Source organism: Pongo pygmaeus, chromosome 7, assembly GCF_028885625.2.
Source record: "Pongo pygmaeus isolate AG05252 chromosome 7, NHGRI_mPonPyg2-v2.0_pri, whole genome shotgun sequence".
Classification (NCBI taxonomy): domain Eukaryota; kingdom Metazoa; phylum Chordata; class Mammalia; order Primates; family Hominidae; genus Pongo; species Pongo pygmaeus.
In genome coordinates this window covers 106,812,623-106,835,747 of record NC_072380.2, presented here as the reverse complement: position 1 = coordinate 106,835,747, position 23,125 = coordinate 106,812,623, and the positions used below count along the sequence as shown (strand labels likewise).

Here is a 23,125-nt window from a genome sequence, read left to right as displayed (position 1 = left end):
ATTTGTATTTGATTTTTTTTTTTTACATGTAGAGCATTATTACTTTAAATTAGATCCTCCACTACCTAGACAAAAATATACTTAATATGCCTTACTTGCTAAGTTATTTCTGAAGCCAGAAATTAGTGCCTGCTTCATAAATAAGTGGAAATTATGTAAGTAGAATTATACTAATGTTTAATAGCTCTACTGAACAATATTGATGTGGTTTTAGGGAGACTATTAGTTTGGGGACACTTTTATAATGGTTTTTTGAACACAGATTCTAGGTGAGGATAGTCCAGTTTCCGTCTAAGCAGAATTTCAAGGATACTCAGGGCATATGGTAATCTTTTTTAAATGTAAGGAGGTGGTAATTGCAGGGAACAGTGAGTAGTCTACTTTGGCCATTGTAGGAATGTAGGGACAGTGTAGAGGGGATGGAGGGGAAGGTATATTTGGAGACTGGGGTCAAATTATGAAAGGTCTTATTTGCTGTGCTAAGCCTTAGGGAGTAAATGAACTTTTTAAATGTGAGTGGCATTTTCAGATTTGGTACACTTTTATGAACTTCTATCAGCCAGTCACTATGAAAGATGTTTTCACATAACTCCCAATCAGAAGTATTCTTTTAAAAAGGGAACTGATGGGGGCAGTGGCTTATGCCTGTAATCCCACCATTTTGGGAGGCTGAGGCAGGAGGACTACTTGAGCCCAGGAGTCAGAGACCAGCCTGGGCAACATAGCGAGACCCCCCCATCTCTACAAAAAATGTAAAAATAGTCTAGGTGTGGTGGTGCACAGCTGTAGTCCCAGCTACTCAGGAGGCTGAGGTGGGAGGGTTGCTTGGGCCCAGAAGGTCAAGGCTGCAGTAAGCTGTGATTGTGCCACTCCACTCCAGCCTGGGTGACACAGCAAGACCGTGTATCAAAAACTAAATGAATAAAAATTGAAAAAATAAAAAGATTAAAAGAGAACTACTTTGGTGCAGCAGAGAGGAAGGATTAGAGAGGGAAGAGCCTGAAGGCCGACCAATAAAGAAGTTACAGGCCGGGCGCAGTGGCTCATACCTGTAATCCCAGCACTTAGGGAGGCTGAGGCGGGTAGATCATGAGGTCAGGAGATCGAGACCATCCTGGCTAACTCGCTGAAATCCCATCTCTACTAAAAATACAAAAAAATTAGCCAGGCGTGGTGGTGGGCGCCTGTAGTCCCAGCTACTCAGGAGGCTGAGGCAGGAGAATTGCTTGAACCCGGGAGGAGGAGTCTGCAGTGATCCAAGATCGCGCCACTGCACTCCAGCCTGGGCGATAGAGCAAAACTCCCTCTCAAAGAAAAGAAAAAGAAGTTACAGCAAAGTTCTGTATGAGCAATTCTCAAAGAGCAATCCCTAGACCAGCAGCTCAGCATCAGCTGGAGATGTGTTAGAAATGCATATTCCTCCAGCCTGGGCAACATAGCAAGATCCTGTCTTTACAAAATATATATTGAAAAATTAATCAGGTGTGGTGGCATGTGCCTGTAGTCCCAGCTACTGGAGAGGCTGAGGCAAGCAGAGCCCTTGAACTCAGGAGGTCGAGGCTGCAGCAAGCCATGATCACGCGACACTGCACTTGAGCCTGGGCAATATAGGGAGATTTTGTCTCAAAAAAAAAAAAAAAGAATTAATGAATATTCTTAAACATGACCCCAGGCCCAAGAGGGGAGGGGTTGGCAATGTGTGTGTGCTTTAACAAATCCTGCAAACAATTCTGTTAAAGTTTGATGCACCCTAAGGTTTGAGAACCACTGATCTATATCAATGTTTTTTTTTTCTTTTCTTTTTTTTTTTTGTTATTGTTGTTGAGACGGAGTCTCGCTCTGTTGCCAGGCTGGAATGCAGCGGCGCAATCTCGGCTCCCTGCAACCTCTGCCTTCTGGGTTCAAGCGAGTCTCCTGCCTCAGTCTCCCAAGTAGCTGGGACTACAGGTGCCTGCCAACATGCCCGGTTAATTTTTGTATTTTTAATAGAGATGGGGTTGCACCATGTTTGCCAGGATGGTCTCGATCTCTTGACCTTGTGATCCGCCCGCCTCAGCCTCCCAAAGTGCTGGGATTACAGTTCAACGGTTTTCAAATTTAGGAATCATCTGGGGAGGTCTTTAAAAATGCAAGTTTTGGGGGCCTACACATCTCTTTTTAAAAAACTTCTCAGGAGATTCTAATAATTAGCCAGGTTTGGATACAGTGACCTAAATGAAAGTAATGTCCTCAGATAGGATAGTGGTAATGGAGACAAAGGGATCACATAGAACAGATATTTGTCAGATACTGTAATACTGCTAGAATTATATTAGGCCATGATGGCATAAAACTCAATAAAGCAGTTACTGTTCTGAAAGAACTTTCTAATGGGAGAAGAGAGGGGCAGGTGCTTGGGAGCAGAATGAGGAAAATGTAGGTAGCATTTTGGAACAGCAGAATTGAAGCTCAAACGTCTGGAGGTTTCCAGATGTGGTAAGTAGTGCCACAGGCTCCAAATAGATCACAGAAGGTGAAGGTGAAGATGAAACGACAACTAGATTTGGCAATTTGGAAGATTTTATAACTTTTGTGATGGCAATTTTATTGGAATGAGAATTTGAAGGTAAAGTAAGCAGAATCCGTAATACTATTTGTTGGCATGATTGAGAAATGAAAGTATAGGCGATGGGTACTTTTTCAATTTGAACTGAAGAGAGATTGCTAAAAACTATGTGTATCAAAGCCATCCGCTCCTCAACTGTTTACATATAATGATTGACTTTGAATGTGTGGCCTTAGACTGTTATCTGCAGAGTCTAGTTATGTTTCTTGTGCTTCCACACTTTTGACTACAGACTTCTTTGAAATTCCATTTCTGATTATTGTGTTTTAAGTTCTTATGTCTACTTTCAAATCTGAGATGTTCTGTCACCAGGCTGGAGTGCAGTGGCGCAATCACAGCTCACTGCAACCTCTGCCTCCTGGGTTCAAGCAATTATCCTGTCTCAGCCTCCTGAGTAGCTGGGATTACAGGTGCCCGCCACCGTGCCTGGCTAATTTTTGTATTTTTAGTAGGGATGAAGTTTCACCATGTTGGCCAGGCTGGTCTCGAACTCCTGAGCTCAGGTGATCCACCTTCCTCGGCCTCCCAAAGTGCTGGGAGCCACTGCGCCCAGCCACATATTCTTGAGTTTAAAATGGAATAAGGTTTTGAGGTATTCATTTAGAAAAAAAATGCTGAATTACATGACTTTTATTTTAAAGCAATAGACAAAACTAAAATATTAGTTAAACATTCTTAAACTTTTTTTCAAGTTGATAAATCTTGACAAATTATTTGAGTTGACAAACTGTGTAGTATTCCCCACTGAAGGTCTCTTGGTTTGCTAAGAGATACTTTAGGCATATTTTGGTAAAGCTTTGGTCCTCTTTAAGTCTGCAGCTGCTTTCAGTTGTTTCCTCTAGGAGGGATGCTTTTAGATGCTGCTTTCCGTTGTTTCCTCTAGGAGGGATGCTTTTAGATGCTGCTTTCCGTTGTTTCCTCTAGGAGGGATGCTTTTAGATGTTCTGGTAGTCCTGGAATGGTGGAATTGCTACTTACTCTGATGAAACATTTCACTTGGCTCTTCCAGAACAAGTTAGAGTCCTCTGGAATCACTGTTCTCTTTAAGCTAAATAAGGAATCAAAAATAATTCACCTGAAAGCCCAAGTCATATAAAATAAATATTATACAAAACTGCTCTATAACCACGTGAAACTGATTAATTTTGTTTTTATTGAAGCGAAGTCTCACTATGTTGCTCAGGCTGGTCTTGAACTCAAGGTATCCTACTGCCTCAGCCTACCAAGTAGCTGGGATTACAGGCATGCACAAGCATACCCAGCTAGCATGTGAAACTTTAAAAAACTGTTCAATAATTTTCCCTCTGAATCTTATTTTGATGAAAAAGTAAGAAATTAGTAATGAATAGAGCTAGGTACTAATCCTGCCTTTGCCATTTATTAACTTCTGTGTGATATGAACAAATCACTAGTGGGGTGTTATTTTCTCATATTCTGAAACATAAAATAGAAGTAGGAATGTGTGTGGTGGGGAGGTGAATATGAATCAAAAGAGAAATGTATTATGGATATTTATTATAGAGTTAAAGTTAAAAATAACAGTCCAGAATTGATCAAGTGTAGTGGGTAGGAGACAAGTGGGATCGCAACTAAAAAGAAGGGTAATCAGACTAAAAGGAGGTGTCCAAATTATTTTTCTCCTCTCCACTCCTCCCACCCCAGCTGTAATGTTGATGCTGCTTAACCAATTAACTAACATTACCAATAAGTAATAACCAATTAATGTGTTAATTCAACATTATGGTTACAGAGACTTTTACCTCCAATATTTGTTACTGTTAACCCCAAGGCATAGTATAATGTCCTTATAAAAATATTTAGGGGTGATATACTTGGCATTTAATGATTAAAGAAGGAAATGAAACAAATACCAATATATTGGTATATACCAATATATTCATTTCCAAAGATATATGTATCCACATAATTGGACAAAGACTTTGATTTTTTTCTTTTGAGACAGGGTTTCATTCATGTTGCCCAGGCTGGTATTGGACTCCTAGACTCAAGCGATTCTCCCCACTCAGCCTCCCAAAGTGCTGGCATTACAGGCATGAGCCACCACATCCAGGCCTAAATTGCATTTTATTAGTTTCCTTTAGAGATAATCCAAAATCAGACTATACACTTCTGCAGAAAAGTACTTTTGAACTACACATTATAGTGTCCTTTGCATTACCAGGTACTTCATGTTTAGTATTTGTTGAATAATGAAAATCTTGTTTTTTAAACTTTTTTTTTTTTTTTTTTTTGCGATGGAGTCTTGCTCTGTTGCCCAGGCTGGAGTGCAATGGTGCGATCTTGGCTCATTGCAACCTCCACCTCCTGGGTTCAAGCAATTCTTCTGCCTCAGCCTCCCCAGTAGCTAGGATTACAGGCACTCACCACCATGCTCAACTAATTTTTATATTTTTAGTAGAGACAGGGTTTCACCATGTTCACCAGGCTAGTCTTGAACTCCTGACCTCAAGTGATCCGTCTGCCTTGGCCTCCCAAAGTGCTGGGATTACAGGCGTGAGCCACCACGCCTGGCCTTTTTAAACTTTTTACTTGAACTAATGTTTGACTTACAGAACACTTGCAAAAACAGAACAGAGTGTTCATGTGTACACTTCTTCCAGCTTTCTTTCTTTTCTTTTCTTAAGAGACAGTGTTTCACTGTGTTGCCCAGGCTGGTCTTGTCTCAAACTCCTGGCCTCAAGTGATCCTCCTGTCTTGGCCTCCAAATAAATATCAACAAATATTTATTGAGTGCAGTCTGTAAGACTAGTACTGTTCTGGCTGGGCACAGTAGCTCATGCCTGTAATCCCAGCACTTTGGGAGGCTGAGGTGGGCGGATCACGAGGTCAGGAATTCGAGGCCAGCCTGGCCAATATGGTGGAACCCTGTCTCTACCAAAAATACAAAAAATTAGCCAGGCATGCTGGCACATGCCTGTAGTCCCAGCTGCTCGGGAGGCTGAGGCAAAAGAATTGCTTTAACCCAGGAGGCAGAGGTTGCAGTGAGCCAAGATCACGCCACTGCACTCCAGTTGGGTGACAGAGTGAGACTCCGTCTCAAAAAACAACACAAAACAAAAAAGACTAGTACTATTCTAAACACATGGGTACAGCAGAGAATAAAGCAAAGATCCTGCCCTCATGTAGCTTATATTCTGAGAGTAATAGAAAAACAATAAACAAATAAGTATATGTTAGGGAATGGAAAGTGTGATGAAAATCTATAAAGTAGGGTAAGGGAGATAGAAGATGAGACAAGAGAGCAATGGACTGTCAGATAAAGCCCTTTGACAAGTTGATACGTGAGTAATGATCTGAAGTGAAGGAGCAAACCAGATGCAAATCTGCAAGAGGAATGTCCCAGGCCACCTTTAGCCAATCTGTTTTAGATTTTCTGAACTCCCCAGATGATATTAAGGTAGGCTGCAGACACTATGAAGCTAGCTTGTTTTCTGGTTACCCTTACTCTTTATGCATCCCAGTCCAAAGAAGAGGGGGGTGCAGTTTACTAAGGTGCCCAACCTTGGCAGGTCCCCATTTCAAATTCTTGTAACCCTGGCTCCAGGAGCTGCCAAAAGCACAACTCAACCTATGAGATGCTCTTTATGACTGGAAAAAGTCTCCAGGATAAAAGCTCCTTAAACACATTACTCTTTTTTTTTTTTTTTTGAAACAGGGTCTCTCTCTGCTGCCCAGGCTGGAGTGCAGTGGCACCATCTCGATTCATTGCAGCCTCCACCTCCCAGGTTCAAGCGATTCTCTTGCCTTAGTCCGCTCCACCAAAACCAGCTAATTTTTGTATTTTTAGTAGAGACCGGGTTTCACCATGTTGGCCAGGCTGGTTTCGAACTCCTGACCTCAAGTGATCCGCCCGCCTCGGCCTCCCAAAGTACTGGGATTACAGGCACGAGCCACCGCTCTCAGCCTCAAATTACTCTTTTAAATGGCTGTACCTATTTACACTCCTACCAGCAGCCCAAGAGTTCCCATTGTTTCACATCTTCATTTCACCCTTGATATTTTTTAGCTTTTACTTTTTGTCAAACTGCTCGATAAAACTCAATAAACAACCTTTAGCCATTCTCTCTCCTTTCAGATTAGCCTTTCTAATACCATTTTTCAGGGATAGTTGACTGTGTTACCACCTAGCACTTAGAAGGTGCTCAGTAAATACTCATTGAATGATGTAACTTTCCTACTTAACATGCTTTAATGCTTTTCCAAGTCCGGAGGCGGCTCCCCTTTTCTGAGAGCCTAATAATCACGTATTAATTTCTATATTCCCAGAACCTAACAAAGAGTTTGAAAATTATCCTGCAGGCACCGCTAAGTCAATATTTTTTCGGATGAATGAATAACCAATAGGATATCGTATACTTCTGCGATGCACGCATTTCTATTATCGCACACACCGAATCATACCGTATTTATTACTTATCCAAGCAGATGGTGAGGTCTGTAGCCTCGGCATCTACACAGTGTCTGAAAGTAGGCACTAAACCAGTATTTTTTTTAATTGAACCGTAAACTTGAATCAAACTTGGAAGCATTTAAAGGCAAACGCAAAGATACATGCGCAGTGATGCAGTAGGGTCGTCCAATTAGAGTAGGGCAGGACAGGGCAGTGCGGAGGCTAGGTAGTGCGCACGCGCGGCGGGCTAGTCGGCGATTGGCTTCGCCGAGGCGGGATCCTTGAGCTTCTCCGGTGGCGAGGGGATCGCTGGTTACAAGAAGGGCTTCTTTGCAGGGCCAGTGGTTTCTGTCAAATTTTCGCCGGTGCGTCCTGCAGGGGTAAGCTCGGGAGGCTGCGACAGCCTGTAGGCTCGTGCGGGACAAAGCAGGGAGTGGCGCCGGAGCAGGCCAACGAGGGAGGAGGGAGGGAAGGCGGCAGGAGCGACCGAAGTGGCCTCCTGCGGGCCTGCACCTTTGGTCTGAAGTGCCAGGGACGCCCTGGCTGCTGGCACCGGGGGGCTTGGAGCGAAGGGCGGGCGGTGGGGGTTTGGGGGTGTGCGTTTGTGTGCGAGGGATGGTTCTGGGCAGTGGCCCCTGGGGCCGCCCCTGCGGTCGCTTCGCGCAGGCTCCTGTGGCGTTTGGGTCTCTCCCTCACTCCTGCACTGGGAATCTCCTTCCCCAGGGCCAGGGGGTGAAGAAGGCTCCGCGGGCGTCCTGGAGAATGTCGGTACGCCTTCTTTAGGGGCTTTTACCTCTTCACTGGTCAGGTTTTTCTCGTATTTCCTTAAAACCTTCTAATCAATTACCTTATGGAAGATTTTCTAGGTAGGTACAGATGCTTCTCGACTTACTACGGGGTTGAAAATATCCCAAGTCGAAAATGGATTTAAAACAGCTAACCTACTGAGTATTAAAGCTTGGCCTGGCCTACTTTTGTTATCAAAAAAAATATTTTCAGCTGTTTATTTTAGATTTGGGGGTACATGTGCAGGTTTGTTGCATCGGTATATTACGTGGTGCTGAGGTTTGGATACGATTGATCCTGTCACCCAGGTCGTGAGCATGTTACCCAATAGTTTTTGAACTCTTGCTCCTCCTTTCCTCCCCCTTCTAGTTGTCTCCACTATCTATTGTTGCCATCTTTATGTTCATGAATGCCCAATGTTGAGCTCCCATTTATAAGTGAGAGCATGCAATATTTGATTTTCTGTTTCTGCTTTAATTCGCTTTGGATAATAGCCTCCAGCTGCACCCATGTTGCTGCAAAGGAAATGATTTCATTCCTTTTTATGGCTGCGCTAGCCTACCTTAAACATGCTCAGAACACTTACCTTAATCTACAGTTGGGCAAAATCATGAACACAGATGGTTGTGTGGTTACTTGTACAGTTTCTACTGAATGCTTATGGCTTTCTTAAAAGTCGAAGAATTCTAAGTGACACCGTCCTAAATTAGGAACCATCTATATAGCCGGAGTCTCAAAGGAGCAATTTAAGGCATGAAGTGAAATAATTACTACCTAATGTAGTTGGAAGTCGAAAAACAGCAACAGCAGGGAGAGACTGTTGCTGGTTCTTGGTAGAGTAGGTTTACTTACATTCTTGCATCCTAGACGTTTGATGGTTGCACATACCTCTCTTTAAAGCCCAGACAAACCCAAAGATTCTGGTCGTTGTCCTGTATGTTGAACTACCCCTTATCTATCTCCTTCACAGGACCTTCATCATTTCTACTCTCCAATAACACTAATTATAGATAGTAATATTACAGATAACATTGAGTGCTTACTATGTGTCAAGTTTTGTTCTAAGTGCTTTACATATTTCATTTAATCCTCCCAACAGTCCGGTGTGTAAGTATGATTATGGTACCCCCTCTTAAAGATGAGGAAACTGAGACACATGGAGCCAAAGTAAACTGTGCAAGACCATTAGGAAGTGTCAGTCCACATTTATATTCAGGCATTTGCTTTCAAAGTTGTGTTGTTATTTGCCACAGTGTAGTGCCAAGTACTTGTGGCTATCTGGTGTATTGCAGTTGTCAGCTTGGCCTTACCATTTTACTTGGAAGGACTGAAGCTAATAGGTGTTATAGAAGTTGTAGCATCACATCAGGGCTACCAGATGGCTTTATTTCTAGGACCTGGGAAAAGGGCTCAGACAGCACTAATTAATTAATTTATTTATTATGGACAGGACAATATGAACATACAGAACCAGTTTAAAAAGCTATAAGGGTGCAATGGTCTTCTGGGGGGAAATGTACTGATTTCTGCATTTTACTTTGAAATGTATCAACAAATTAAATGGCGTGATGGATGCCCAAGGTCATATGTAAATAGCAGAGTTAGGATTCTAGGCAGGCAGGCAGGCTGGCTGGCTCCAGAGTCAGTCTGTTTTCTTAACCACTGCTCTGTGCTGATGCTTGTATGCTTGCATTATCATTTTTATTAGTTTACAAAATAAATAGGAGGGTTGAAAAAATCAGAAATCATGTATTAGATGTAGAAGGGTTTAGGGTAGTAATTCTTTGCATTTAGTGTTGAAAGAAATTTTAGCATCTAGTTCATTCTTTATTTTATAAATGAGAAAATTGGTGTCTAGAGAGTTAAATAGCTTCCCCAAAGTTAAGCATCCCTGAAATAGCAGAATCTGAACTACACTCTGGTTTCATTCATTTCTACTGTTGATGTTTCTAACTACTGTATTTTTTAAGGGTTCCTTTTAAAAAAGTGTCAGAATTTTCACAGTATTAAAGGGGAGTCTGACTAATGTAGAGAACAGAACTCATTACATTTCATGATGTGGACATCATATTTTTATTAATGCTATCTAGAATTTATTAGTTTAAGAAGGCTCATTATCTTATTTCAGTTGAGCTATAGTCACTAAAATCTTTAGTTTTAAATTTCAGCTTCTATTGTTCTATTTCATTTGACCATTAAGTAAGTGAGTCTAAATGCAAGGCCTAACATCCATGTCGTCTTGTGACAGTTACCGTTAATCAATTTCAAACTTGTGTCAATTATATATTTAGAGGCCTGTAGTATTCTGCTTACCCATTATAAAAAGGAAATTAGCTTAATGAAGTTATTTTGGCATGACTTGTTTGGCCAGAATTTGTATTGACTTCTGGTATTGGTAAATACTTCTTCTAAAGCAGTCAAAAGCCATCTGTTTCATAATTTGCTTTAAGATTAAAGATTGTATTAATAGAGATCTATTTTGTCCTTGAATAAGAAACAGAAGAGAGTGATCTCTCCTATTCATTCCTCAAACTATGTAAAGGCTGGTTATATTTCAAGTATTTACATGTTTCATCATTTTAACATTGATGAAATTGGGAAATGTCTAACCATCAATGATAGTGTATCATGGTTTAATTGGCTACACTTTTTTTCTTGGATACATAAAATGGTACATCTTACAATTTAAAAAGTTTTTATTTTTAAAATTTTTATTTACTTTAAAAATTTCTTTTATATGGACTAACAATCAAGAGTATATCTTACAATTGATGGCATTTTAGATTTGATGAAATATGGTAATTTAAAAAATCTAATTAATGATACTTTTCCCTATTACAAAGGTAACATTTTCATTGTAAAAAATTTGAAATATACAGAAAATAACTCAGAATAGAATAAAAATTACTGGTATTCTAACCAGATCTAGAAATAATTAGGGTTAATGTTGTGGCATGTATTTTTCTAGTTTTTAAAAAAAGATTGTGTATTTTAATATATAACATGTATATTATATCTACTTTATAGCAGTATAATTTACAGTGTGCAGTTAGATGTGTACATTTTGATGTTTCCATATACAAATGTATATATACTCCTGTAACCATACTACAATTTTATATAGATTATTTCTATCACCTCAAGCAAGTTCTCTCATGCTCCTTTGCTTTCTAGTCTTTTAAATGCACATACACACATTATCGTTTTTCTTTCTCTTTTCCTTTTTAAAAATTAGAATGAGGCTGGACATGTTTTGTGGCCATTTTTCCTTTGATTTATGAAAACATATTTCTCATATCATTAAACATTTTTTTTAAGTATTACTCCCCCCCCCCCCGCCACCCATTAATGGTATCATTCACATAACAAATACTGAACTCCTTCTGTGTATTTGGTACTGGCGATATAGTGATGAATTGTACATAAGATTTCATGCCTGAGTTAATAGCTCAGGGGGAATGCAAATTTCATTGCAGTGTGAAAAGTGCTTGGGTAGTGCATATACAGGAAGGTCCTCCGGTCCAGTCTTTGGGAGGAGATGAAGAGGGCTCATGGTTAAGACTCCTAGAGGATAAGGTAGAATTAATTAGGCAAAGAAAAGTGGGAAAAAGCATTCCCAACATTATATAAGGGAAAGTTTGTTCAAAGCCTAGAGAAAAAGAGAACATGGCTAGCTTGGGGAATAGTACTGACTCGATTTTGGTGGTATATGAAGAGACTGTGTTCTGTTGTGTGGGTGTACCATAATTTATCTTGTACTTCATTTTGGACATTTGTTTCCCTTTTTCCCCCTACTGTAATTGATACTAGCATCATTATTCTTTCTTTTTTTTTCTTTGTTTTCTTTGAGACAGACTCTTGCTCTGTCACCCAGGCTGGAGTGCAGTGGTGCGATCTCGGCTTACTGCAACCGCTGCCTCCCGGGTTCAAGCGATTCTTATGCCTCAGCCTCTTGAGTAGCTGGGATTACAGGCGTGTACCACCACACTTGGCTAATTTTTTTTTTTTTTTAGACGAAGTTTCGCTCTTGTTGCCCAGGCTAGAGTGCAATGGCGCTATCTCGGCTCACCACAGCCTCTGCCTCCCGGGTTCAAGTGATTCTCCTGCCTCAGCCTCCTGAGTAGCTGGGATTACAGGCATGCGCCACCACACCCGGCTAATTTTGTATTTTTAATAGACACAGGGTTTCTCCATGTTGGTCAGGCTGGTCTTGAACTCCTGACCTCAGGTGATCCACTCATCTTGGCGTCCCAAAGTGCTGGGATTACAGGTGTGAGCCACTGCACCTGGCCTCAAATTTTTATATTTTTAGTAGAGATGGGGTTTCGCCACGTTGGCCTGGCTGGTTTCAAACTTCCGACCTCAGGTGATCCACCTGCCTCGGCCTCCTGAAGTGCTGGGATTACATGCGTGCGAGCCACTGTGTCCTGCCCAGCTGATTATTCTTATACGTAGTTACTTAGTATTATCTCTGATAGTTCCTTAGGTTAAATTGCCAGAATTGGAATTTCTGGGTGAAACAGATAACGTTGGTAGTCATGTTCATCCTTGCTGATGGCTTATGTTAAATAGTGTTTTGTGGGTTGCTTTGAATTGGAATGCTTGCTACTATCCATTGCAGAAACATGATGTATGTATGTAATGTCCTTGTTTTCCATCTGTTCCCCTGTCCAGTCCTAGTGGAAATAAGATTGAGCGAAAGTTGGGAAACCTGGTTCTGGTCTCTTGATTTATATTTTAAAAAATTCCACTGTTTTCAAATGAAATAGGATAGTAAAAACAAGATGAATTATAAAAATACCTTTTAAATTGCCAGATTTCATTCATTCAAAATATTTCTTAGTGATGGTAATGTATCTGTCACTGTTGCCAGACACATTATAGTCATTAGTGGTGGAGAAAACAAGCATGAGATTGCTACCCTCATGTGGTTTATGGATTAGTGGAATAGAAAAAAGGCAACATGTTTGATATTTGTATGTGAATTGTATTTCCTTACATTTTGAAATTTTTATTTAAATTGCTTTAAAGAAGATATCATGCTTATAGTATTATCAAAATTGACATATACTTAAATTTACACCATTTGTATTAGTCTGTTCTCACACTGCTAATAAAGACATACTCAAGACTGGGTAATTTATAAAGGAAAGAGGTTTAATGGACTCACAGTTCCACATGGCTGGGGAGGCCTCACAATTATGGTGGAAGGCAAAGGAGAAGCAAGCCACGGCTTACATAGGAGCAGGCAAGAGAGTTTGTGCAGGGGAACTCCCATTTATAAAACCATCGGATCTCGTGAGACTTATTCACTACCACGAGAATAGGCCCTGCCCTTGACATGGGGATTATTACAATTCAAGGTGAGATTGGGTGGGGTCACAGCCGAACCATATCACTGTTCAATTTAAATCTTAAATTCTTTTCAATAGCCCTTGATGAAAAATAAAATCTTACTAGCTATTGAACTTATTTTCTTTTTTTTAAAAAAAAAAAAAAAACGAGATGGGCTCTCTTGGGCTCAAGCGATCCTCCCACTTTGGCCTCCCAAAGTGCTGGGATTACAGATGTGGGCCACTTTGCCCAGCCTGAGCTTGTTTTCTCAGGCTTATTCTCTTATGTTTTGTTTTTGTTTTTTCAGTTGAAGTCTTGCTGCTATGTTGCCCAGACTGGTTTTGAACTCCTGACCTCAAGGGATCCCCCTCACCTCAGCCTCCTGAGTAGCTGAGACTACAGGCATGCACCACCAAGCTCTTCTTATCTTTTTTTTTTTTTTTTTTGAGACGGAGTCTCGCAGTCGCCCAAGCTGGAGTGCAGTGGCGTGATCTGAGCTCACTGCAAGCTCCGCCTCCTGGGTTCACGCCATTCTCCTGCCTCAGCTTCCCGAGTAGCTGGGACCACAAGCGCCCGCCACCACGCCCGGCTAATTTTTGGTATTTTTTTTTAGTAGAGATGCGGTTTCACTGTGTTAGCCAGGATGGTCTGGATCTCCTGACCTCGTGATCCGCCCGCCTCGGCCTCCCAAAGTGCTGGGATTACAGGCGTGAGCCACCGCGCTCGGCCTTTTTTTTTCTTTTAATTTTAATTTTTAATAGAGACGAAGCTCCTAGGTTCAAGGGATCCTCCTGCCTCATCCTCTCAAAGTACAGGGATTACAGGCATGAACCACCATGCCGGCCCCTTTTACTTTTTTACATATGTCGTGGTTGTATTACCAAACCAAACTTGAGACGGCCTGCCTGGCACAGCAAAGCTGTCCACAGACATTGGGATTTGCAGCAAGAGAAAGTGAGGCATTTATTGCAGGGTGCCAAGCGAGGAAAAATGGGCAGCTAATGGTTAAGACCCAAACTCTGTGGTGGCTTACATGTAACTATTTTTAAAGATGGGGAGGCAGAGGTTACAGGCAAAATCATAAATCAATTCATCATTGATTTGGCCTAAAAAGGTGAGACATCTTGAAGTGGGGGCTTACGAGTCATAGATGTATTAAAAGATTCTCTGATTTGGGATTGGTTAAGGAAGTGAGGCTTTGTCTAAAAACTTGGGGTCAGCAGAAAGGAATGTTGAGCTCTGGCCTGTGGGTATGACTTCCTCCAGGCCTCTGAAGAAGAAATTTAGAACAAAGAATAGCAGTTAGAGTTCAGTCCTGTTTCCCCTAATCTGAGGTCTGTGTGCCAGCAGATAGTATTTTCCATTTGGTGGGGGTCTGGATTTCTGAAAAACAACTCAAGGACATATGTTAAGATGTTACCTTTAGTTTCTAGAGGGAACCAAACGTTTTGTCACTCTGACTTCCCTCACCATTATTTTAAGCTATTACCTTCTTGCTAATCATATTGCTGGTATACTTCTCAGGGCTAGCTAAGTGCCTGGAATTTCCTTTGAAGGAACTGAAGATTTTCCTTTGTTTCTATGCTTGGGGCACCAGGCAGGTCCCTAAGACGGGCTCCTGCTCCATCTCACTTGTAGTTTTGAGCTATTTTCATATTTGGGGGTGATTGTAATTAGATTCATGGATAGTTACTGTTTTGGGTATTTTTCAGGTCACCACTGCTGAATATGAGACGATCTGCAGCACCAAGTCAGTTGCAGGGGAATTCCTTCAAAAAACCAAAATTTATACCTCCAGGAAGATGTAATCCAGGTCTGAATGAAGAGATTACAAAACTGAATCCAGATATAAAATTATTTGAGGTAAGGCAAAAAAGGACTCATAGATAATATAGAGAAGCATGTATGTTTAAGAAAATGCCATTTAAAGAGTTAACAGTATTTTCTGCCTGTAGGAATTATCAGTATCTCTGAAAACATCTTCTAAAAACCTTGGAAATGAAGATTACATAATTTTTTTTAAAAGGAATAACAGGCTGGGCACAGTGGCTCATGCCTATAATCCCAGCACCTTGGGAGGCAGAGGCAGGAGGATCACTTGAGCTAAGGACGTCCAGACCTGCCTGGGTAACATAGTGAGACCCCGTCTCTACAAATATAAAAATTTAGCGGGGTGTGGTGGTGTGCACCTGGAGTATCAGCCACTTGGGAGGCTGAGGTGGGAGGATCACTTGAACCTGGGAGGACGAAGCTGCAGTGAGCTGTGATTGTGCCACTGCACTCCAGCCTGGGCAACACAGCAAGACCCTGTCTCATTCAATCAATCAATGGAATAACATGTACTTGAGTCTATAAAATAAACTTTTGGTAATGGTAAGTAAGTACCTCTTTGAGGGAAGGGGTGGAGATTCTAATCAATGTTCTTTTTAAAGTTACCACATAAATAAGTGAAAACTTTTTTAAGGTCATTTAAAGAGGAAAAAATACATAATGATTTGTATCACTATTCCAAACATTTCTTCTCACTTTTATCTATAAAAAGTGAATACTGGCTGGGTGCGGTGGCTCACGCCTGTAATCCCAGCACTTTGGGAGGCCGAGACGGGCAGATCACCTGAGGTCAGGAGTTCGAGACCAGCCTGGTTAACATGGTGAAACTCTGTCTCTGCTAAAAATACAAAAACTAGCCAGGCATGGTGGCGTGTGCCTATAATCCCAGCTACTCCAGAGGCTGAGGCAGGAGAATTGCTGGAACCTGGGAGGTGGAGGTTATAGTGAGCTGAGATCATGCCACTGCACTCCAGCCTGGGTGACAGAGCAAGACTCCGTCCCCCCTCCAAAAAAAAAAGTGAATACTGGAAGCAGTCTTAATGTGTCTTATTTACTATTAAGAAAAAGGATTGTTTTGGTCTTAGGTCTAAGATCAAAGGCGTTAGTATATATGAAAGGTATATAAAGTATAAAGAAGGCATATAAAATGGAGAATTCACACTACCTACTACTCTGCAATTCCCTGATCCTTTTATGTTATAGGGATTAAAGTCTATTAATTTTTTACCTCTTCTTTTTTATTGTGGTTAAGCATATGTAACATAAAATTTGCCACGTTACCATTTTTAAGTGTACAATTAAGTGGCATTAATGACTTTCACACTGTTGTGCAACCATCACCACAATCTGTTTCCAAAACTTTTTCATTACCCCAAACAGAAACTCTGAACCCATTAAACATTAACTCCCCATTCTCTCCATTCAGCTCCTGATAACCACTATTCTACTTTTTGTCTCTATAAATCTGACTGCCCTAGGTACCTCATGGAAGTGGAATCACACAATATTTGTCCTCTTGTGTCTGGCTTATTTCCCTTAGCATAATGTTTTCAAGGTTCATCCATGTTGTAGCGTGTATCAGAACTTAATTTTTTTGTATGGTTGAGTAATCATTATATGGTTTTACCACATTATGTTTATCCATCCATTCATCTATTTGTTGCATGCTTGGGCAGTTTCCACCTTTTTGCTATGGTGAATAATGCTGCTGTGAACATTGGCATCCAAGTTTCTGTTTGTGTTCCTGTTTTAGTTCTTTTGGGTTATAACTAGAAATGGATTTGCTGGGTAATATGGTAATTCTGTGTTTAGCTTTCTGAGGAACCATCAAACTGTTTTTCATAGCTGTACCATTTTACGTCTTCACCAGGAATGTGTGATGGTTGTAGTATCTACATCCTCAGGAACACTTGTTATTTTCCATTTAAACAAATTTTTTATTATTGGCATCTCAGTAGTTGTGAAGTGGTATTTCACTGTGGTTCTGATTTGTATTTCCTTAATGACTAGTGATGCTGAGCATCTTTTCACGTACTTATTGGCCATTTGTATATCTTTGGAAAAATGTCTATTTAAGGTTTTTGCCTGGTTTTTAATGGTGTCTTTTTTTGCTGAAAAAACCTTCTAATTTTTGACTCTGCTTTTTTTGGTCTGTATTTGTTTGTTTTATCCTATATTTCTTTCCCAAGTAGATTGTTTAGCACTTACCAATGTAAAAATTCTGTCACACTGTAAGGAGAAAACATAGGCTTTTGTTTTCTTAATAAGGTTTCTTTCTTTCTTTCCTTTTTAAAATACAGCTTTATTTAGATATTGATAGAGTTTGGATATTTGTACCTTCAGAATCTCATGTTGAAACGTGACCTCCAGTGTTTGAGGTTGGCCTAATGGGAGATATTTCGGTCATGAGGGATGGATCCTTCATGAATGGCTTGGTGCTGTTTTCATGGTAATGAGTGAGTTTTCGCTCTGAGTCCACGTGATATCTGGTTGTTTAAAAAGAGTGCGGCATCTCCCCCCTCCCTCTTTTGCTCTTCCTCTTACGATTGAGACGCAGGTTCACCCTTTACCTTCTGCCCTGATTATGAGCTTCTGGAGGCCCTCATCAGAAACAGAAGCTGGCACCATGCTTCCTATACAGCCTGCAGAACTGTGAGCCAAAATAAACCTCTTTTCTTTATAAATTACCCAGTCTCAGGTATTCCTTTATAGCAATGCAAACAGACTAATACAGATATAATTTAAATACCATACAGTCTACTTACTACAACTCAGTGGTTTTTAGTATATTCACAGAATTGTGCAGCCATCTCCACAATCAATTTTAGAACATTTTCATGACACCAAAAAGAAACTTTTTTATCTGTAATTTATTTCTTATTGCCGAAATACCAGTTTTCTCTTGCTGCTGAAACAAATTACCACAAATCTAATGGCTTAAAACAACACAAATGAATTATCTTATAGTTCTGTAGGTCAAAAGTTCAACACAGATCTAAGATCAAGGTGTTGGCAAGGCTACATTCATTTCTGGAGATTTTAGGGGAAATCTGTTCCCTGGCTTTTTCCAGCTTCTACAGGTCACCACATTCCTTGGCTCATGACCCCCTTCTTCTGTCTTCACAGCCAGGGAAGCACGTTTGAGTTCTCACGTTTCCTTCTCTTTGGTTTTCTGCAGCTAGAACTCATTTGTTTAGGTTAGGCCCACCTGGGTAATCCAGGATCATCTCTCCATTTCAAGGTCCTGGTCCTTAATCACATCTGCAAAGTCCTTTTTACCACATAACAATACATTCACAGATGCTGGGGATTAGGGTGTGGACATCTTTGGGAGCCATTATTCTGCCTACCACACTGAATAATCTGTTGTTTTAATATACCACATTTTATTTATCTATTCATTAGTTAGTGGTCATTTGGGTTGTTTCCACTTTTTAGCAATTATGAGTAATACTCATGAACGTTTGTGTACAAATTTTTGTGTGGATATGTGTTTTCATTTCTCTCTTTTTCTTTCTTTCTTTCTTTTTTTTTTTTTTTTTTTGAGATAGGGTCTTGATGATGGCACCATCATGGCTCACTGCAGCCTCCACCTACTAGGCTCAAGTGATCCTCCTACCTCCGTCTCCTAAGTAGCTGGGACCACAGGCGTGTGCCATCATACCTGGCTAATTTTTAAATTTTTTATAGAGATGGGGTCTGCCTATATTGCCCAGGCTGGTCTCTAAGTCCTGAGCTCAAGCAGTCCTCTCCTCAGCATCCCAAAGTGTTGGAATTACAGACGTGAGCCACCATACTTGGCCATGTTTTCATTTCTCTTGAGTGTGTTCCTAGGAGTAGAATTGCTGGATCATATGATAATTCTATGTTTAACCTCTTAATGAACTGACAGACTCTTTTCCAAGCTGACTGCACCATTTTCATTCTTACCATCAATGTGTGAAGGTTTTAATTTTTCCATATCCCTACCAACACTTATTATCTTTTTGATTATGGCCATACTAGTGGGTGAAGTAGTACTTCATTGTGGTTTTGCTTTGCATTTCTCTGATAGCTGATATGGAGCACTTTTATGTGTGCTTATTACCCATTTGTATATCTCTTTGGAGAACTGTCTTTTTTTTTTTTTTTTTTAAGGTGAAGTCTCGCTCTGTCGCCCAGGCTAGAGTGAGCCTCTGTGCCCAGCCAATATTTATTTATTTATTATTTATTTATTTTTGAGATGGAGTCTTGCTCTGTCACCCAGGCTGGAGTACAGTGGCACGATCCTGGCTCACTGCAACCCCTGCCTCCTGGGTTCAAGCGATTCTCCTGTCTTAGCCTCTGGAGTAGCTGGGACTAAAGGCGCCTGCTGCCACGCCTAGCTAATTTTTGTATTTTCGGTAGAGTTGGGGTTTCACCATGTTGGCCAGCTGGTCATGAACTCCTGATCTCAGGTTATCCGCCTGCCTTGGTGTCCCAAAGTGTTGGGATTACAGGCGTGAGCCACCACGCCTGGCCAAGATTTGTTTTTTGATGTAGTGTCTAAGGACTAATTCTAGGCAAAAACACTGATTTACTATTTTTTTCTTTTAATTCTATAAATAAATTAAATACTTATTTTACTTTTTAAAACTGAAGTGGGCATTTTTGAAGTTATGCAGCAATTTTAAGCAAGGTAACATGAGAAGCCTAAAAGTATTAGGCTTAGCAGTCAACTCTGCCATCTTTTTACTTTGTCTGTTACATTCTTAACTTTTTGTTTTTAAATTATTTCTTATCTTAGATTGAATTAACCTATAGTGAGAAAGTATTGCTTTGGTGACTTCGTGGTTTTTACTTGATTGGTCTGATAAATACAAAATCTGGGACAAATTGAACATCAAAAGAAATATACTAATGGATTATAACCCATTGAATAATACAGGAGTCAGAATCCATACTAATATATGTAAATAAATGAATAAATAAATAAATGAAGATTAAACTCTTCCTCACAATGGAATGCTAAAGCATAGAAATAGAAGTAATGATGGTGTTAGAGAGTCTCAATGGATGCCAAAACTAGTGGGTAAATGTTCAGTGAGGAAACAGGATATTTGAATATACTCAAGTATCTCCTCACAACATACTTAAAAAAATTACAAAGGGAAAAATACTTTGGCAGACACCACCTTAATCAGTGATCAAAGTTAATACCTCTAGTAATGGAACAAACCGATATTATGTGCCTCCTAATATGATGAACTGTTGTGTTCTTGCCCCAGATTCACAATCTGAAACTAATCATAGGGAAACATCAGACAAATCCAGATTGAGGGATATTCAGCAAAATAACTGGCCTTATTTTGAAATTTTGAAATTTCAAGACCAGAAATGATGAATAAAGTTAGAGATTAAAGGAAACTAAAGGAACGTACTGACTAGAAGTAATGTGTGATCTAGGATTGGATCCTGATTTGGGGAAAAATCTATAACAGACGTTATTGGGATAACTGACCAAATTTGAATATAGACTGTGGATTAGATACGGGTATTATACCAGTGTTAAATGATCAGTTTTGATAATTTTGCTGTGATTATGGAAGAGAGTCTTTGGAAACACACCTTGAAGTATTTAGAGGCGAAGGAGCATAGTGTCTGCAGTTTACTCTCACGTGTGTGTGTACACACATACACAGAAAGAGCAAAGGGGGAGAGGGAAATGGAAGAAAATGTAAACCAATGGTTAATATGGGTAAAGGTATATAGGAATACTATTTTTGGAATGTTTCCATGAATTTGAAATTATATGAAAATAAAATGTTGCAAAAAAGAAAATTTGTGACCTTCATTAGTTGACTTACTTTAAAATCTGATCAGATATAAAAAATAAAAAAAAAATTTTCAGGTTTTTTTTGGAAAGTTTATTTACTAACCATGAAATTTATTAAGATGACTATTTATGGCCGGGCGCGGTGGCTCATGCCTGTAATCCCAGCACTTTGGGAGGCTGAGGCAGGCGGATCACCTGAGGTCAGGAGTTCGAGACCAGCCTCAACATGGAGAAACCCCGTCTCTACTAAAAATACAAAATTAGCCGGGCATGGTGGTGCATGCCTGTAATCTCAGCTACTCGGGAGGCTGAGGCAGGAGAATTGCTTGAACCTGGGAGGCGGAGGTTGCAGTGAGCTGAGATTGTGCCATTGCACTCCAGCCTGGGCAACAAGAGCAAAACTCCATCTCAAAAAAAAAAAAAAAGATGAGTATTTATAATAACATGACAACTTTGCCTATTATTGTGAGTTTCTATTTAAAAAAAATTCAACCATGTACTACTGTGGTAGACAGAAATAATGGCCCTTTAAACATGTTCATGTCCTAATCACTGGAATCTGTGTTACCTTACATGGCAGAAGAGACTTTGCTGACGTGATTAATGTTAAGGACCTTGAGATGGGGAGGTTACCCTGGATAATCTGAGTGGGCCCAATATAATCATAAGTGTCCTTAGAAGTGGAAGAGAGAGAGGGAAGAGGATCAGAGAAAGAGATGGTGATTAGGGAAGCAGGGGCAGAGAGATGTAACATAGCTGACTTTGAATATGGAGGAAGAGGGCTAAGGCAAAGAATTTGGGTGGCTTCTAGAATTTTGAAAAGACAAGGAAATATATTCTCTCCTGGAGCATCCAGAAGGGAACGGCAGCCCTGGTGCTAACTTTTTGATTTTAACACAGTAAGACCTAAGTCTGAGTTCTAACTTATGAAACTATAAAATGATAAATTTGTGTTGTTCTATGCCACCAAATTTCTGGTAATTTGAGAGAGCAGCAATAGAAAACCCATACATATACAAAAAAAAGAGAAAATAGCACATAATGAACTTCCTTGTCCATATTACCTAACTTCAACAATTGAAAATGTATGACTGATCTTTTTATTATTTTTATTTTTTGAGGCAGGGTCTGGCTCTTTTGCCCAGGCTGGAGTACAGTGGTGTGATCTCGGCTTGCTGCAACCTTGGCCTCCTGGCCTCAAGCCATCCTCCCACCCCAGCGTTCGAAGTAGCTGGGACTACCGGAACACCCCACCGTGCCTGGCTAATTTTTGTATTTTTTGTAGAGACTGAGTTTCACTATGTTGCCCAGGCTGGTCTCAAACTCCTGAGCTCAAGGAATCTGCTTGCTTTGGCCTCCCAAAGTGCTGGGATTACAGGTGTGAGCCACTATGCCTGGCCGTGACTGATCTTGTTTCATCCTTTTTTTTTTGAGACCGAGTCTCGCTCTGTTGCCCAGGCTGGAGTGCAGTGGCGCAATCTCGGCTCACTGCAAGCTCCGCCTCCGGGTTCACACCATTCTCCTGCCTCAGCCTCCAGAGTAGCTGGGACTACAGGCACCCACCACCACGCCCAGCTTATTTTTTTGTATTTTTGGTAGGGATTGGGTTTCACCGTGTTAGCCAGGTTGGTCTCGATCTCCTGACCTTGTGATCTGCCTGCCTCGGCCTCCCAAGGTGCTGGGATTACAGGCGTGAGCCACTGCGCCCGGCCTAATTTTTTATTTTTTTGAGACAGGGTCTTGTTCTGTCACCCAGCCTGGAGTACACTGGTGCGTTCTTGGTTCACTGCAACCTCTGCCTTCTGGGTTCAAGTGATTCTCCTGCCTCAGCCTCCCGAGCAGCTGGAATTACAGGCGTGCACCACCGTGTTTTTTGTTTTTTCAGTAGAGATGGGGTTTCACCATGTTGTCCAGGCTGGTCTTGAACTCCCGACCTCAAGTGATCCGCCTGCCTTGGCCTCCCAAAGTGCTGGGATTATAGGCGTGAGCCACTGCGCCTGGCCTCTTGTTTCATCTTTACTTTTCCACTCCAGCTCGAGTCCCTCCCTTCTTATTTTTGATGCAAATTTCAGGAATATGTTTTCATTTGTAAATTTTTAGAATATGTCTCTAAAATATAAGAGCTTTTTAAGGCCGGTTACAGTGGCTCACCCCTGTAATCTTAGCACTTTGGGAGGCCTAGGCAGGAAGATTGCTTGAGGCTGGGAGTTCAAGACCAGCCTGGGCAACATAGTGAGACCCCATCTCTACAGAAAATAAAAAACATTAGCTGGGTATGGTGGCACATGCTTGTAGTTCCAGCTACTAGGGAGGCTGAGGTGGGAGGATCCCTTGGGCCCAGGAGTTGAAGGCTGCAATGAGCTAT

The 23,125-nt window shown here is 40.8% G+C and overlaps 1 protein-coding gene across 5 annotated transcripts in view; it reads left to right on the top strand.

Moving 5' to 3' along the window:
- Nucleotides 1-7,240: 7,240 nt before the first annotated feature.
- RAD54B (RAD54 homolog B) overlaps nucleotides 7,241-23,125 on the top strand; it is a 126,719-nt gene continuing 110,834 nt past the window's right edge. For 2 of the 5 annotated variants that reach the window (XM_054498679.2, XM_054498683.1), the window contains exons 1-2: nucleotides 7,267-7,381; nucleotides 14,849-14,999. In XM_054498679.2, coding sequence (XP_054354654.1) covers nucleotides 14,865-14,999 — 135 coding nt within the window. In that variant the 5' untranslated portion in view covers nucleotides 7,267-7,381; nucleotides 14,849-14,864. Of the gene's footprint in view, nucleotides 7,397-14,848; nucleotides 15,000-23,125 lie in introns of all 5 variants that reach the window. The other 3 variants (XM_063668986.1, XM_054498680.2, XM_054498678.2) reach the window with 2 other exon arrangements.